The 19,034-nt window shown below is 39.8% G+C and overlaps 1 protein-coding gene across 3 annotated transcripts; it reads right to left on the reverse strand.

The window, feature by feature from the left end:
• Positions 1–791: 791 nt before the first annotated feature.
• On the reverse strand, positions 792–17,910 carry PM20D2 (peptidase M20 domain containing 2). 3 transcript variants are annotated; one of them, XR_009485871.1, is made up of 8 exons: positions 17,375–17,910; positions 17,150–17,298; positions 13,459–13,601; positions 10,321–10,475; positions 7,820–7,955; positions 5,990–6,125; positions 3,432–3,539; positions 2,875–2,895 (listed from the first exon to the last, which is right to left on the reverse strand). XR_009485871.1 is itself a non-coding variant. In XM_059842473.1 (7 exons), the coding sequence occupies exons 1-7, from the start codon at positions 17,810–17,812 to the stop codon at positions 2,693–2,695; spliced, it is 1,332 nt and encodes a 443-aa protein (XP_059698456.1). In that variant the 5' UTR covers positions 17,813–17,906; the 3' UTR covers positions 792–2,692. The 3 variants fall into 3 exon arrangements, 2 of the variants coding, with proteins under 2 accessions (XP_059698456.1, XP_059698458.1); XM_059842473.1 differs by lacking the exon at positions 5,990–6,125 and having other exon boundaries at positions 792–2,895; positions 17,375–17,906; XM_059842475.1 differs by lacking the exons at positions 2,875–2,895; positions 3,432–3,539 and having other exon boundaries at positions 3,568–6,125.
• Between the last annotated feature and the right edge of the window lie 1,124 nt (positions 17,911–19,034).

Here is a 19,034-nt window from a genome sequence, read left to right on the forward strand (position 1 = left end):
CATCTGGACATCATCACCTCATCCTTCCACAGCTGTCATTTGCCATCAGTAGTTCTGAGTAATTTCAGGCATTACAGTCCATTACCCACACATTTTGATTCATTACTGAGAATACTATTCCTGACAAATATTCCAAAACTCTTAAATTACAAACAGCTTGGGGAAGACTGCAGTTAGGGTACCTTAAAAAGCATGTTGGATATTTTCATATATGTGAGATTTGTGAGCATGACTGAAAATCAAAGTTTTATTCCCACAGGAACTAAAATTTTCCCATATCACAGTGATATATAGTATCACTGTGATAGTAAAATTGCAAGGTTAAATCCCAGACTGCTTTAGTTCTGGATCTCAAGAATGAACATTCTGAGACAAACTGGAATTAGCTCACATGGGCAGCTGAGAAAGGAGGCTGAAAAAAGACTCAAGGATTTGGCAAATGAAGCCAAGATCACCCGACCTAGTGTTGATGATAATCCCACTTCAAACCAGAGGCCAGAAGAGCTTTAGCCTAACAGAGATCCTTCAGTGATCACTCACAAGCTCTCATTCTGACTTATTCTATCAATTCCAGCATGTTTTAACAGTTAAAACAGCCATAAGATTATAAAGACTAACATTAAATACTGTATTTGAAAAGCATTAACCCTCAGAAATGCAGACCAAAATGGAAAGCTTAAACCACCCTCAATCTTACATAATCATAACAAACTAGGGGGGAAAAAGAAAAAAAATCAAACATGCTACTCAGTATCATGCAGCATCCCAATATTAAGCAAAAGACAAGAAAATTCAATCACAATTAAATTCTTTTATTAATATCAACTCATCTTTAATCAGTACTTCAGTTCCACTTTAATTCCAGCACTGATTATAACAAAATGAAGATATGCTTTTAGTTCAGAGAAGTTTAATTAACTGATCTTGGATATGATGCAGCTATGTGAAGTCTGAACAAAGAGAACTGAGGAGGGCTTTAATGCATATCAGCTTGTAGGAAACACAACAAGAGAGCATGTGCTATCTATGTGGGATCCAAACACACCATCTTAAAAACACCAAAGCAAGGAGTTCTTGCAGGAGGAAATAAAAAACCACGTGTGCTAAGGAAATCAATGGACTAGCCTGTTAACCCAGTAGATCTTCATGAATTGCAATTGTGTCCAAGAACTGGCAAGGCAGACTATAAATTAACAGTTAAGGACAAAGTTCCTCTGACAAACCTTAGAACAAATTTCAGTTGGATTTAGTACTTAACCTACTATCCTGGACACATCTATAGCTCAGAGTCCCACCTTCACCTGTTTCTCGCATCCATTTGTGAAAATCGTTTGCTAATGAAACCAAGGATACTGGCATAAGATTAAAGTGAATATAGAAATCAATTAACTATAAATGCTGAACAGAATTTTAGAGTTTACCATTTAGAGACTGTTTAAAATATATTTATATATATATATTTCTGAAAGTCAGTTATTCTGACTTCCTGAGGAACACAGCTTGCCTGCCTTCCTTTCTGAAGCTTACAGTAATACCTGTGCTTAGGAAAATGTTAATCAGTAAGTTGCTTTCTCACTCCATCTGTCTACTGACTTCTTTTCTGTGTACTCACAAGATCCTTTAACCAGTGAATCAAAATACATCCTAACATGTCTGGGCACACAAAACACCACCTAAATAAAACTGTAGTATCAATGTCATTGAGAAGCAAAATAACAAAGATTAAATGGACTATCCACACAACACACAGAAAGGACAATTGGCAAGACTTTACAGATCTGCTGCTTAGCACACGAGAACAAACAGGTTAAAAAAGCCAGCAGTCCTCACTGCAAGCTCCTCTGAGCTTACTAAAGGGACTTACACACAACCATTGATTGCTTCATGGCACCACACTTGTAGCTTTGTGACAAAGATTTCCACTGGTTTAGCTAAATTTATACACCTCCTTCAGATCAGTTAAGCTAATGCAACACCTTGTGTGGACACCTGCATTGCCTAAGAGCAGAATTTTTCTTGCAGTAGTTGAAATGCGTTGATTTAATCAAATAAACATTTAGCTGCTTTCGAATTTGACTTTTCCACAACAACTCCAAAATTTACTAGGAGGAAAATCAACACGTTTCAGGACAATCAAGCTTTACAGATAGCATTCCTATACAAACAGTCCTCTTCCATTGCTGGAACCTACTATTATCAAAACCAAGTATATTTCCAAACACAGCCCCTTCTCTCCAGTGAAACCAGCTCATTTTTAAGTCTCCATCTTGTCCTGAGAAAAGTGACTGACCAGAAATTTCATAAAATCTTCACAGATCAGATTCAGCATATGATCACTGAATGAAAAGTGCTTATTTTAGAACAGAAAACTGCCATACTTCCTCTATAAGGAAAATTAATATAGCACTACATAGAAAATCACTGACAAGGGATCTAAACACTATAATTTATTCAACACTGCAAATTAAGAGAACATATCTGAGATCTCTGTATGAAAATCATCACCATAGTGAACACAAACATTACTAGATGAAATTTCACATTTTTCGAAAGCAGTTATACTATTTACTTCTCCTTATGTCCAAATTAAATAAAATCATAATTTTTCAGCTATGTATTTATCCAGCCCCTACTGGGATTTAAATACAGCATCTCCATTAAGTCAATGCTACTGAGAATGTTTTAATCAAGTTTAGTGTGATGCACATGCTCCTTCACCAACACCAGATTCTTTTTTAGGTTCTACTGGATTTGTTTGTTCCTCTTCTTTCAGCTTCACTTCTCTGAAGTCTTTCCTGACTTCTTCTAAAAGACCTGGCTGGAAAATGACATCCAGTGCTGTCATAGCCAAAGCTTTTGCTGTGCGCAAGGTGTAGAACTGAGCAGTCTGTGACCCTGCAGAAAAAAATGTAAGGGGAATTCAGGTTAGGCTACCAATATTAAACCACTTGCTTACTGCACTAGGGATATTTTATAAAGAAAGATTCTAAGTTTCAGCTGCAAGAAAATTTTCTTAAAAATCCACTTGCATGAAGTAAATCTATTTCCCTAGGCCTCAAAACATTCTTTTCTTTTGCAAATACTTAATTTTCTGCTACTGATATAAACAACTAAGACTGAGAACAGGAGAGCTGAGTGTTTGCATTATGCTCTTCAGAAAATGTGGAGTTTTATAAGCTAGCACTGTCACATTTCCTGTATTTTAGGAGTAAAAACAACTTATCTTTCAGCTCATATTTAGCAATTCTTCTGAATATGTTGTTATGGATAATCCATCTAATTTCTTTTGTCTGAATGTTATTATCTTTTAGTATGAGGAGTGCTTATCCTACCCATATATATATAACCTCAAACACAACCAAGAAATTCTACATTTGTCAGCTTTTTCTGCAACTCTACAATTAATGTTAATTGTTTTCACTTCCACTTACCTGCAGCTTCTGTGTATTGCTCAGTATGATTCAATGCATCAGAGCCAATATAAAAATAAGGATGAATCCCAGGGACCACAAATGTAACATTTCCAAAGTCCGTGGAACCTAGAAGCAGCAGAGAGATTTTCTTAACAAAAAAGTGTTGGGCAGTTTTGAATGCTGTAAGAAAATGCATGATAGACATCCTCTCCAGCCCATATCTAAAATGGAGTATCCTTTGCCCCAAATACTAAAATAAGAACATTATGAGCCATTATCCATACAAATATCTCCTGTCACCAAGGTGTTTTCCCTAACTAGCCATCTTCAGGTACTGCTCTCCAGTGCACTTCTGATCAATGACCAGTTACTGGACTGCAAGGAAGATGTATCAGCATGTTCCTATTCCTTTTACTGCTTATTTTTATCAAGCATCTCCTGACAGTAAGCTGTTAATTCAGAAACAGGAAAGCTGCAAACCTTGGGAGTGTCAGGCATTTCAGCTATTTCCCTGTTATAGCCCTTTAGAACTAGGCCAAACAATTCCTGCTTCTCACCAGTATGCAAATATTCAGCATTCTGTAGGGGACTAAAGTAGAAACTACTTATCTTTAATCAAAAACAGATCAAGGGTAACTGTTTTTACCTCTATGTGTTTTGATTATTCTCAGTTATGGAAATCTCAACAGCATAAGCACCCCTGAAATAAAATCAGAACTAAACTCCAGACAAAATGCTAGAGCTTTGTAGGCAAACACCTGATAGCAATATTGCAGATTTTAATGATGATTCTTTCATGCCTATCACTTTCAGTATGTTATCTAGCACCTATCTCACTGCCTAATCTACTGAATGGTAGGTATCATCCCAAAGTAGAAAATTCTTCACAGTAAATCATCCAAGAGTCTACAATTACATCCCAAGTGATTTTGCTTGTTTGTTTGCTTGTTTTCCCAAACAAGCAACCCCCTCATTATTTGTTAAAATGACATCTTGGAGAAATCAACATACCACTTATTGTGAAATCCAGGTACCAGAGGAAGCATTGTTTTTTTATCAGAAAAAAACAGGGATGACCCACTAAGATCCCAATTAACTTTTTTGGGGCCAGAGACGCAAGAATTTGTTCTTTAGCAACGGTGTATAAAATTTAATTTTAACACATCAGGTAGCCTCTATATTGTGATACTTTATGAAGAGAATATATTGCTAGTGCCTTAAGATTTAGTAATTAAACAACGGAAAAATACAGATTTTACTTGGAAGCCTATAGTTATGGAAAGTGAGTCCACAGAGCCTACATTATGAGGACAAGAGCTTGCTATTTACTCTGCTTTCAGATAAGGGAAACAGCAAAGTTTGTTCAAAAACATCTCTTCCCGTAAATTCAGGATGCATTTGAAGAAAATCCAACTCTTGGCACAGCAATAAGTTTTTTTAATTTCCAGTAGTCCACACTACTGATTCATTCTTTGGTCAATGTGGACAGACAAACCAGAAGTTCGGCACACTCCAGACTAAACCAAGGGTTCCAGACCTGCCTTACTAAGTCCCAACACACAAACTGCTGCAAAGACTGTGCTACCCTTTTCCTTACTTCCACTTAGCAAATGAAACATTAGAAAATTCACTGCATCACAGCTCTCAGACATGTCATTCCTCCTAAATTTATATCCATATTCAATGTACTATCAGTTGACATGTTATTTTTGCTGAGTAGAAGACATTTAAATTGGGTTATTTTCTAGCAACATGGAGAGGCAAAATCCAGGCAGCTTTTAATAAAAATGTGACAGCTAAATCTTCCCCTCTATCAGACAAAATGTTGCACCCTTTAAGGGAATAACATAATAGTATGTTTAGATCACCAGGTGTTCTAATAGTTTCCATAAAAACATCTGAAATAGTGTGCTTGCTAGACACATACATATTGGGATTCTTTCTGGAAGCATAAGTAATTGCAGTTACCAATGCAATATACATAATCCTGTGCTATCTTCAACAGAGAGATATTGGAGTTCCAGCCTCTCAAAAATATATCCTGAAGCCTCTTCAAGTCACTGCATACTTAATGGAGTCAGTATTACCATAAACATGAATAGAGGGGAAAACACAAAAGATTCCAGGAAACATTTATATACAGTCCCAAGCTTCAAAAGTGGAGTTTTCAAATATACTAGATCTTCTTAAGACCTTCTTTATCAGTTTTGTGCACAGGAAGCCAGTGAACCCCATCAATACTACATTTTGACTAGATTAAGTTATCACAGGCGTGGGTGCCTCAACTAAGACATGTTTAATTAAGGCATCTGCTGGAGGTTATGGATATCCTGTAGCAAACTAAGACATGTTTAACTAAGTTATCTGCTTTAGGAGGTTATGGATTTCCTGCAGTAAAGTCCTATGAACAGCAGAAGGAGAAACAGGTCCTGGCACCTGGTCCAAGCTAGTCTCACATTATGTCACATCCCCCTGGCTGTGTGCCCAGCGAGCAGAGCCGCATGGGGCACAGCCAGAGCCTGTGATCTGAGGTACTCAGGAAAGCCTTGGTGATGCTTTTCTGCCTAGAGAGATACCTGGGAGCAGAGGCACACTAATACCCTTGCAGAGGTGGCAGCGAGTGCGCTCAGCTCTTAACGACTGTTCTGCTGCACAGACATGGAGAAGCAACTGAGCTATCTTCCTTCCCTTTCAACAGAAGAAACTGACATCCTAAAAGAAAACATTGAAAACCACATGAAAACTAAACAGAAATAGAGGTCTTGAAAAAGATGACACAAAATACTCAACCGCCCCCCAGAAAAGGGTAGCATACAAAGTTCCACTCCTATGGCTCTGGAGACTCTGCTTTGTTATCTCTCTGAATTCCCACTGCAAAAATTCAAAGGAGAAGCTGTGGAAAGAAAATTCAGTAAACCCTACTGCAGAGTTAGATAAAAAAGCAATTGCTCCAGCACATTTTAACATCTGACACGCAATTCAAGGACAGGGCAGCCATACAGGGAGTTTTGGTTTAAGCAAGTTAATGGTTAACGTTGAGCATATCATATAACTTACATATGAAAGCCCTATTGCAGCTGGGTGTCAGAGAAAAGTTCACTTCAAGACCTCTGAACAAAAGCAAAATAACTGATAGACATGATCATCCTTACTACAATGGTTTGAGGGAACCAACTAGCAGAGTTCCAGAAAGTTGCACTACAGTAAACATTTTAAGGTTCCTCAGCCCCCTTCTTTATATAAACAAGCAAAACAGTAAATCTTATTTGTATTACACTGAAGAAAGTAGGAAGAAATCTTTCTTAAATTTTAATTTGTTTTTAAACACAAGACAATGAACCACTATTTAATTTGAAAGGGAAGTAAGAAAGAGAAAAAATCCCATCACCACTAGATACCAAGAATATCATTAGATACACTGTTTCCCCTACACACAAAAAAAAGTTGGGAGAGCTGCTCCTAAACATCACAGTTGTCCCAACTCCAAAGATAATCTGCATTTAATATAGAAAAGTACCACAATCAAACCAATTAAATAACTTTTTACTGAGAACAGTATCTTCCTTCTAAGAGAAAAACCTTTAGCATGAATGGAGTAAAAATGTTCATAAATACAGTCAAGAACAGTAGTGAAGTCTCAAAGCATGAGCAGAAGTTGAGACTTGAACAGAGCCCCTGTAGGAAGATTCTGAAAAAGAAAGTGTTAAGGATAACAAGAAACCCACCTAAGCATTCAAGAATTCCCATTTCTGTTATAGCTCAGAGACCAAAAAAGTTAAATTGTTTGAGACATAGTCAAGACCCAAAACTGAACACCTACTTGAAGAGCACCCTTTGGAAAACTAATCTGTTGAACCCATAAACTAAAATTAGAGGCATGTAATTACTTGCTAATGAAAAGATTAGAGTTAGTGAGATTAAACTTCAAGTTATAAATCTCTCCAAAAAATCCCTCTGAAATAATTGTTAGATTCTAGTATATTTGTTTATATGTAAGCTTGGAAAATATTATTAAACAAGGTTCCTAAAAAAAAGTCTCATCCCCATTTATAGCAAACCAGGATTCTGTATTTTAAAGCCACAGAATGAGAGACAATTCATTACATATCCTCATGTTCTCAGAAAGACTGCTCTTAGCTTTCCATCCCTTCCCCCAACCAAACTGCTTGTTACTTGAAATATTTTCAGAACTATTACAAGAAGGTGTTTACTGCTTTTCTTACCTGTTCTTAGCTTCTACAACAAATACAGAAACAGAGGCCAGAGATATAAGCCTTCTACAGAGCTTTAGCTTTGTAATTTGGCTTTTTCTTCTGTGTTTAACTTAGTTCCAATTTGTTATTTTAAACACTTGAAGTTTGATCAACCTAAGCTTAAGACACAATGAAAAATGCAGCTGGAGTTACCTGACAAACCATTCAAGATAGCATCTTCTGATATAAAATCTATTCCAAGCTTCTTTCCATTCTCCTTGTAAATTTTCTGCAGGCTCTTATTTGGGAGCACATTGTAGTAATCATTTTCACCACCTTTTATTTCCACCTAGACAAAAACCCCAAATTACTGTAAGTTTTTCTCCAGTGTAAGCCAGTTCAATGTAAACAATCTGAAGGACAAAAAAAAAACCCCTACATATCCAGACTTCAAGCCCAAGGCAAAACAGACATAAGTGCTAAGTTTCTTTCAAAAATACAACATTCTGCCAAATATTAACCTCCATCAAAACACAGCTGATGTTCTGTTCAGTTTGCACTAGACAGCCAAATTCCAGAAGAAAGGATTTCAAAATTTTCTCCAAAAACAGGAAACAAATATTTTTTGTAACAGTGTCTAATTATTTTGCCTGCAGGTACTACTAAACTACACAGAAAGAAACACAGGCTTTTATTAAACTGTATGTTACCTTTTTTCAGAATGCTTCCAATAACTACAGCCCCATTCATGAAATGGCTTCATACAGGTAAGAAATTTGAGAATAAATAGAAAAAAAATCTATCAATGTCAAATTTCAAAAGCGGTCTTAACTTTCATTCTGCATAAAGTGCACTTTCTGAACCTCTTTTCTAGATATAGTGAAGGGGACGCGGTAGGAAAACAACATCTAATGTCTCAAAAAGACTATAATGGTAACATTCACATACCCCATACCTATTTGTTTTGACGATCACATACATTCTTTTTACAGCTGAATTAGTCATAAGCTTGTAATTAACAGAGCCAAGTAGAACCATCTAACTTAGCAATACAAAAAAGGTAATCGTATCGCTTGAACCAGCTAGATGAGACATACTTCCATTTACTAAAAGCAAAACAAATGAAAATGCTAATTGAAAAATCACTCAGTTGCTACATGAGCCTGCTGTTTAGTGGGGCAACGGACCTAATGACCAAGAATATGAGAAAAAAACATACAGAAGACCCAATACCTGTTTTGCTTGTTTCTACAGGTGAGGTTTGCCATCAAGCCTCCCAGGTCTCTGAGCCTAGCAGCACTATCTGTAGGACAGAAGCATCACCCACAGCAAAATAAAAAGAAATTACAGGACACTTAAAGAAATTGAATGTACATGGGATCAGGCAGGATGCATCCAAGGATGCAGAGTAAGAGAAGCAGAAATGCAGTCTGGGACCTATGTTTTTCTTAAGTGTCACTGAAACAGAGGGATGTTCTACGTCACTGAACAACAGCTAAAGGCCACATCCCCTTGGAAGGGCCGAGAGGAGGCCCTTGAAAACTACACACTCCTCAGCCCATCCTAGCCTCAAGTTCCCAGAGGGATTACAGAGCAAATGAATCCTCCCAGGCTCACAAATCACAAAGTGATTGTGAACATCCAGAATACAAATGGAACTTATTTAAGAGTAGGTAGTGCATGACCAAGCCTAGCTTTGCACGACAACATGACTAGCTCAGACAACACAAGACATGCAAGCTCCAAGTGTTTTATAATCAGTGGCACAAAATACCACATTGCTCCCTGTTACTTCTAGCACTCATCTGCAACTGAGACTGGTGCCATTAGTGTTTTATTATTTTTATTATTGATGTAGACAACCCCTGTGAGACCACACCTCATCAGTCTGTGTTTGTTGGGTTTCTCCTCAAATCACGACTGGAGCTAGGCCAGGGGAAGGCCACCAAGATGACTAGGTGGAGAACACGATGTACAAGGACAGGCTGAAAGAATTTGATCTGCTGAGCCTTCGCAGAACAGAGGGTTAGCAGGGCATCTTACTGCTGTCTAGAGTTACCAGATGGGAAGGGTACAGAGAAGGCAGAAGCAGACATCTCAGATGTCAAAGTGATGCAACAAGAAGTAACTAAGGAAATTCCTGTTGGTACAACAGAATCACAGCGGGTTGATGTGGGAAAGTACCTATGGAAGTCATCTTGTCCCGTTCCCCTGTTCAATCAGGGTCACCTAGAGCTGGTTTCCCAGAACCATACTGAGGCAGCTTTTGAATATCTCCAAAGATGGAAACACTGCAATCTCTGCAGAAAACCTGTGTCAGTGCTCAAGTCATTGCAGCATAAACATTAGGAAAATGCTTGTACACCACGAGGTGTGTAGAGCACTTTTTGAGAGAGGTGGTAAAACTTCATCCTTGGAAGTATTCAAAAGTTCACATGGCACTCAGCAACCTGCTCTAACTGGTCCTGCTCTGAAGGGAGAATTAGACCAGATGACCTCCAGAGGTCTCTCCCAACATAGATTCCTCTAAGATTCTGTGGCATTCTATTTATAAACCAAAGCTTTCTTTCAGGACACAAAGCAACAGAACAGTAAAAAGTGCAACAGTAATTTAGATTAACTTTGGCTAAACACTATGCAGACAAATAAAGTAAATATTGATTTCCTGTTCTGGTCTATGTAACAGAAACACATGACAATGAATTTATTCTTACCTTGCATCCCGTGGCCACTGCTGCAGATTTGAAGCAGTTTTCAACCTTCTCTGTCAGAACAGAAAGTTCTTTCCTTGAAGGAGCACGCAAGTAAAACTCTAGTTCAGTGTAAGAAGGAATGATGTTAGGTTTCACACCACCATTTTTTATTACACCTGAAGAGAGGGAAAAGTTGTATTGTCAGCGTTAAATGCAATCATTTGATCTTCAGTCCTGTCATGAAATTCCTGGGTCAAGAACTATAAACATATAAACAAAATCAACAAAACATCAGCTGAGCATGAAATACAAAGAATATAAAAAATGCAGTATGTGGACAAAGTTTCTTCATCATGTCAGATTACGTGGAACATGTACATGTCTTTCAGCACAATTTCACAGCATTCTTTGGTTAGACATCTGTTTTACATCCCAGAGTCATGCCAAACTAGCATTTCTAATTAATACCCTAAAATTCAATGCATTGGAGTAATAAAGCAAACTGTCTGCCAACAAGAATAAAAATTGCTATAAGGGATAACTTGGATTCCAACTTTTAAACATTTCCTCCATTTGAATGTTTTCAACTTATTTTGTGAGCTTGAAGAAAAACTAAGTTTCTCAGCAATACTGGAATAATGTGTGTATTGCAGTGCACAGAAAGTTCATTGCGATTGCTCATTTTAATTCTTCAGAAATATTGGAATGTATAATACACGTAGCTTTAGTCACAAGTGCAGTTTGAACTGCAAGCGGTCCCTCGAGGGAATGTGTAACTACATCTTTTACTATTATAGCATCAAAGGCATTTCCATAAAATACAGTAATATTTAGATATTTCGACAAGAACAGATCCCAGATCCACATTAGATGTCATTGCACTAACAGCTGGGTGCTTCCAACAGGGTGTTTCCCAGGCCTTCTACCCTCAATTTCTTTTATGTGGAATTGGATTTGTATTCTACTAATTATAATCTGATAAACTCCTACCTTAAATAGAAATATTGCAGAACTTAATAGAAGTCACTGAGGCCTGAAGAGACAGCACTAATTTGTTGTAAACAGACAATAAAAAATTTCTTTTGGTGCAGAAAACCCATTAAGATTATGAACTTCACCTCCAGTCTCAAATACAGTCAAAATGAAAAACAGTGTTGAATTAATCCAGTATCAGTATTTGTCCATAACAATAGGAACAGCTCAGATGAGAGGGACAGACATCACAGGAAAGGAAGCAGCAAGTATTCATGCAAATTTGCATGACACATACTCATGAGCTTTCTCAGAACAAGCAGCTTCATCAGTAAACAGTTGTCACTTGTCTTGTCCAGCACAACTGTAAATGGAACTGGAGGGAGTCTGAATAGGTCTACAGTTAAATTTCAATACAACTGCAATATAGACTGGACAGCAGACCTGAATTAAAAGTAGGCTGCCTGCACACTATTGTAGCACCCAATTCACCCTTCTGGATGGAAACTTTTGTTTACAACCTGTTTAATACAACTTCTTGAGCAGGACAAAAAATATCTACATTCCTGTTTTTAAGGGGGCAAAGTATACTCCACTCATACACAGGAAGAAAGATCACATCAAAATCTCAGATGAACTCAAGACGATGTTTCAGTACATGAAACATTGGTTAGAAATTCTAGACTTCAAGCAATGGAAATTATTTCAACTTTTCTAAGCGGGCTAACACAATTTTTTTTTAAGGATCACTTAATTCAGCCACTGATTATATAGAAAATCTACAACATGAGGTCTCTTACACAATGTTGTAAAAAAAGCATTCCTAAAATTCAATCCCACTCTGGCGGCTTGTCCTTTCCCAGAAGTAATTTAAATATTTCCACTTTGAAAAACCAGGTTTATGACAGCAGTTATATCAACACAGTAATTTCAGTTTTGCTGCTGTTCAGGAAGCATTACCTGTAGAAGGCCTGTTTAGGTACTTAGATTTTTTGCCAACATTACCATGTAACCTCTAGAAACCACAATGAAAGCAGTATTCAGGGGTATAGGCCTAGATTCAAGAGAAAACTTAGGCATCTTCAGCCTTAAACCTGCCACACATGGATTGCAGACACCAAAACTCTTAATTATGTGCCTTGTTTTCTACAGAGAAACAGGATAGAGAGGCTGTGCCTGCTGTCTGAAATTCATTTGGGCATGCTGCACAGCAAAACTGCAAACAGCTTCATCTACAGTCAAAAGGATTGGGACTCCATCCAGATATCCTGAAGAGAAATGCACACTTGTATTATAAATACAGCATAAGCAGCCAAGACACATAATAATCAGCTCAGAACTTCTGGAAGGATTTTTAGCTCATACAAATATTTCAAATAAACAATTCCACATTCACGAGTCCTGTAGAACTGGCAAAGTTTCTTAATTTCAACTTGGAAAATATGTGCTGGGTGCAATAAGGAACCCAGGGTTTATAGCTACAGGGCAGCTTCACCTCACCTTTTGAACCTTTCTCACTTTACAGGCAGAAATCTGTGATTTTGAAGGAGGACAAATCAAGCTTAATGGTAAACATGTCTTACTGCAAAATGGCCTTCCTAATCCAAAACCTACTAGATATTAAATATTAGAAAACAGTGAGTATCTAGCTGGTTGGGCTACTAACCAGAACTATGATCTTCTGCCATCACTTGTTTTTTGTACTTCACCAAAAAAATTTCATTCCAGAACACTACACCCTTCCAATAAATGCCATCTAATTAATGGAATGTCTACTCAAAAAGTGACACAGTAAGTAATACTTCACTTTGTGGGAGAATTTCATCTTACACCTGTGCAAATCTACATATATTAAGGAGTTCAAGGCCATGTACCAAAATAAACTTTGCACTTTTTTCTTTCCAAACTACAACTTCAAGACTTAAAATTGGTCTAGCCTTTACCCAGGCATCAGAGTCCCCTTTCTAACCTCTCAGCCTATTTTGAGCAGTTAATTCTGGATACTGACATGACTGTAAAAATTGCAGACACACCATTTAAATGAAATGGTGCTGTTTCATAACATTTGAAGTGACTAAACTAATTTAGTGCTTTAGTGCAATACTTTGGAAAGTGTGATATTCGATGTTAGTACTTCAACAGCCTAAACTCTAACTTGCTGGACATAAGGTTTAAGAAAGATCTCACCATGAACTCTCCAGGTCGGTTTCATCTGCTGTCTTAAAACAGACAGATTGTTGTACGCAAGAACAGCAGCATCTAATGCATTAACTCCTTCCCAAGGATAAGCAGCAGCATGAGAAGCTTTTCCATAGTATTTCACAGTCACACTAGGAAATAAAAGGCATTGCTTATTTGTTTCTCATTCGGTGAAAAAAAAAAAAATCTTTGAAATGAAAAAATGTCCTTTTGCTCCCACAAATGTATGTTACTTAAATTTTGTGCAGCATAACACCAAACAATTTACCTGGCACTAGACTGTTGCATAGATAAACTATCTCTGAGTGCAAAAAAACACTGAAAGATTTCTAGAAAACCAGTAGAATGGAATGATACCAAGAGCCAGTCAGGCAAGGCAGTTACTGGTAACATCATTATACAGCCTTTTCCTGAAGTGTACACGTTTCACATATTAATTAAATTTCTCCACCTTTTTTTTTTTACACTGCCTGACTATTCTGAGACTTAAAGTTATAAACACTCTTCTCAGAGGATAACAAACCCTTTTCTCTGATTAAAAATTGGAAGTTGAGTGTCCTAATTCTTTTCAAATAAAATGTGTACAGTATGTAAGATAGCAAAAGCACATAAGATCGCATATAACCCATGTCTAAATAACAAAAGCCAAGTTTTATGAGCATGGAAAAGCACAGCCTATTGTAAAATACACATTATTATGCCACAGCAAGGATTCTCTCCTTGCACCCTTCTAAAAAGGTGGTAGAAAGGCTTGCAACAAGGAGGAAATCTAATGCAAAGGCTATCCTTCAACTTCAAAAAGTGATAAAATATTGCACCTTAACATATCCACTAAAAAGTAATGCTTTGCTTCATCTGAGGGACATTAATATTAGCCTTAAAAAATAACTTAGTATTTCAGACTATATGAGAACTGTTTACAATAGAGGAAAATATTAAATACTGACATCTACATATAAGGTCTCACTATTTATAAAACACACAAAACAATTTGTACTCCATACCCCTTCCTTTATAGAAAAAACTCAATCTTCAAACGTTCCTCCCACCCCAAGACACACAACGTGTCTCTTATCTAGCCATGACCAGCCTAACTTGCTTGTCTTGCACAAATGCCAACTTAAGCAGTTATCCTGAAGTGACCCCTTGTGCTCAGAACCATGCCACAGTTGCAAGTTAACACCAGCACTTAAATTCTGGAAGGCAAAGAGGGAAACAATGCAGTGTACTGTTGCAACAGGAAACATCTCTTACTACTGCTGCAATCCAAATTAAGCATGCCTTTTTCTATCCCCACTAAGCTTCCAAAACCATCATAGAACCCATTCTCTATAGTAGGAGTTTTATTTTAAATTTTTTATCATTAAGAAATGTAAGAAACTTGTCCAGAACCATCCCAGGTATTAGACTGCAACCCCTCAAATCAACGCACAAAAATCCTTGGATATTCTCAAAAAAATAGAAAAAAGGCAAAGTACAGCAAAAAGTCATGCTGCAGTATTCTCTTCCACAAGGAACATGTGTTTCTTATTAAAAAAAGTGCTTTCAGCATTCCTTTACTTGTACTTCTTTTGCTACACAAATGCCACAGACACTCAAAACCCAGAAGATTTTGCAGAATAACAACACCCTAGGCCAGTTTAAGAATACCATTAGAAGAATGTGGATCTTGTTTGCCCAACAATAAACAGGCTGATTAAGTGAAGGGTAATTGAGTAAGAATCAGCAAATTTTGGCATGTATTCAGCAGCTACCCCGATATGTTAATCTTATTTCAGGCACAAGCCAGCTTTCAGAATTGCAGGCACAGAATACTAGCAACTTAGTGATCACCAGTCCTTAAACTCCCTGCAAACAAGCAAAGATCAATTAAAATTAGAAAAACTGTCTTTCTACCTTTGAGACCTCATTATTACATAAAATATGACAAAGTCAGCATTTCAAGCTTTTGGAGGTAGTAAGTTGTTTCACTCAGCACTTCAACTCCATGCCTCCTCCATGTTCAAAGGTTTAAAGGCTATCTAGGACTTGTATCCTATTGCAGACCTTGAACTCTGAAGAGAGATTTCCAAATCTTACTTTATCAAATTCAAAAGGCCATTGCAAAGAGGAAGACAAAACTATCATTGATACCTACATCTTGAAGATTATAAATATAGTCTTAAGGTAAAGCAAAGGCAAGTTGGGCTAAATCTTGAAGGAGGGTACAACAACCAGTTAAGACTCTTTAGAAACACATGGAAGCAAAGTAGCAGAGAACTGGCCAGGTGATGAAGACCAACCCTGTCTGTTATACCATGCAACTTGGCATTTAGAAAAGCAAATTATCCACTGGAAACAGCCTGGTAAAAGCAAAATGGTCAGTAAAATCAAGCATATCAGAACTGGACAGTAGCACAATAAATCTGAAAACAGTTCCCAGTACAAGTCTTAAATGTCTGGAAAATTACTTATTTAAATGATTCAGAATTTAGTCTGAGACAGTCAAATGTAATACCCATAAAAACTGTTGCACTGGAGGGAGTTTACTAGTGGAGTCTGTGCAAGGTAAGACCCTCTGGGATCAGGAATCACATAACACATAGATGAATATGACATAAAAATCTGCTGGCAGTCTGCATGGAAACAGATGTTTACAACACCAAAGGAAGAACAGCATGGCCTTGCAGACTGGCAGAGCAAGAAAAGAATGAAGCTCCAAAGCACTTCTTAAAAATCATGCACCTAAAGACCAAGCATTTGCCTAAGAGTTGACTGCTTGAAAACGACTGAAGAGGAAGTCCCAAACATGCCAGTTGTCTCCAAAATTATAAGGAAACACTATGATCCCTGCAGCAGCTGAGTAAGATGTAAGGCAACTGCATCTCATGTACTGTGTACAATTCTGGAGATGCACATCCAGCAAGGTGTACTTTAAGGCAAGTCAAGTGACTCAAAGCACAAGTGAGCCAGTGCTGTCTCTGAACATCAAGGCCAATCAGAAGAAGACAAGGTATAATTTTCAAAGAGTTATATGGCTGGCAGAAAAGGCAGCTATGTGAGGGTAGGACTGTTGTCCACCCTTACACTGGGGGCAAACACGAAGGAAAGACAGGTGCTACTATGGACCAAAACCAGAAAGTTGATGTGAGAGTTAATACAAACAACATGGCTGTGACTACATTTAGTGTGGAAGTTACTACAGATCCAAACTTCAGTCAGGCTTAGCTGGCCAGTTACTTTCAAAAGGAGGAAGGCAAACCTGAAACACCTTCCAAACTGATTAAAAATGCATAGAGGACCACATGATTGGCATCCAGGAAAGCATAAAACAATGGCCCTTGAGATCCTGCAGTTGTATATTAAAATTCTACTTCAACAGATGGCATGAATCACATGAATGTTTAAAGAAATGCCTAGAAACATCACAACAAAAGACAGATTTTTGGGATACATGGAAGATTATCTCAGATCAGTCAGGGATTTGAGCACTAGGCTAAACACAGCACTTTTGAAGAACGGCTCAGAGTGCCGATCCCCAACACTAACCTGGCTCCTTAGCTGAGAGCAAATACCTTTGTCTGAAGGGCACCTACAAGGCTCCGGGTTCAGCCACTGCTAAAGCAGGTCCCCTTCTCAGGAAGAGGACAAAAAGCTAATAATAAACCACCTCTTTCCACCTGAACCTCTTTCCACTCACTCATGCTCGGCCACGTCGGGCAGGTAAGCAGCGTTTTCCTGCGAGGGGTGCGCCATGAAAACCACATCCAGGCCATCGAACGCTCCAGCCTTGATGAGATCTATTTTGCCTCCTCCTTGCTCTTCCGCGGGGGTCCCCAGCACCGTGATCTGCAGCACAAACGCACAGAGAGAATCAGGGGCTGTCAGGGAGCGCTCACCACCGCTCCCCCGGGAGGGCTCCCACCTGCACGGCCACGGGCTCCACCAGGCCCTCCAGGGCGGCCTTCAGCGCCAGCGCGGCGGCGGCTCCCACCTCGGCGATGAGGTTGTGGCCGCAGGCGTGCCCGAGCCCGGGCAGCGCGTCGTACTCGCAGAGGAAGGCGAGGCGGAGCGGGTCCTGCGGGGCCGCCGTGCCCCAGTCGGCGCGGAAAGCTGTGCCCAGCTTGTAGCGCGGCTGCACGGCCCAGGCGGCGCCGGGCAGGTCCCCGCCGGAGAAGAAGCGGGTCAGGGCGTCGTGCGCCTGGTGCTCCGCGTACGCCAGCTCGGGACGGCTCCAGATGTCGCGGCTCAGCGCGCCCAGACGCGCAGCGTTCAGATCCACGTTCTCGCACGCCCGCTGCTTCAGCGCCTCCAGCGCGGCGGCAGTGGCGGGGCCGCACTCCGGCGGCTCTTGCAGCTTCATGAAGCCTCAGGAGCACCGACCCTCAGCCGAGCCGAACTAGCCGCACGCACCTGCTCTCCGACGTGACACCTGCGCTGTTCCCCCTTTTATCGTCTCTCTTCGCCGCGAGGCACGGCGGGAAATGTAGTTCCTAAGCATAGCCTGGCCGACAGGCGGCGCCCAGCCGGAACTCCCCGCCCCAGCGTGCCTGGCGCGGCCCCCGGCCAGCCAGCGGAGCTTCGGGGGCCCGCCCGCAGCCCGTGCCGACTGCGCTGCCGGGCACCACTCGCTCCCTCCCCCACCCGCGGGATCGCGGAGGGAATCGGAAGGGTGAAGGTAGGAAACTCACGGGTTGAAGTAAAGACAGTACCATAGGGAAAGCAAAAGCCGCGCACACAAGCAGAGCAAGGAATGAATTCACTGCTTCCCATGGGCAGGTGGGTGTTCAGCCATCCCCAGGAGAGCAGGGCCCTATCACACCTCACGGTGACTTGGGAACACAAACGCCACCGTTGCAAACGTCCTCCCCTTCCTCCTTCCTCCCCTGCCTTATATACGGAGCATGATGTTCCATGGTCTGGAATGTCCCTTTGGTCAGTCTGGGGTCACCTGTCTGGGCTGTGTCTCCTCCCAAGCATCCCCGGCCTCCCCACCAGCATGGTAGTACAAAATTCAGGAAAGGCCTTGGCTCTGTGTAAGCCCTGCCCAGCGATAACAAAAACATCTCTATGTTATCAACCCTGTGTTCAGCACAAATCCAAAACACAGTCCCATGCCAGCCATTGTGAAGAAAATTAACTCCACACCAGCCAAAACCAGCGTAAAATATTAGGTAAATTACGTGTTGGAAGAATTGCCTTGTTAAGCTTTAGGGCTTGGTGTGCTTCAGTGATCTCAGACCTGGTGGGGAGAGGGTGGTGTTAAAAAAGCTTGGGAAGAAGGATGTCCTGCTGATAGTGGGTAAAAAGAATGCAGAATTTACAGACCATAAGGACATTTGGCAGAGCTCCCACGATAAAGAAGAAACTAACAAAGCCAATTCAGCAACTGTGCTGAAATCAGCTCCAATTGTGTGAAATGTAATTCTGGCAGAGGGAGATTGTAACCACCAACTCATGGCCCCCTGAAGCAAAAGAAGGGAAAGACTGAGTATGTGGACTAATTAACACAAGAAGAGAGGGACTCAACCAATAAAAAATAGAACAGTAAGTAGTAGGAGAGCTATGTAACTTTTAGCTGAGGA

Source organism: Haemorhous mexicanus, chromosome 3 (assembly GCF_027477595.1).
Source record: "Haemorhous mexicanus isolate bHaeMex1 chromosome 3, bHaeMex1.pri, whole genome shotgun sequence".
NCBI classification, from domain to species: domain Eukaryota; kingdom Metazoa; phylum Chordata; class Aves; order Passeriformes; family Fringillidae; genus Haemorhous; species Haemorhous mexicanus.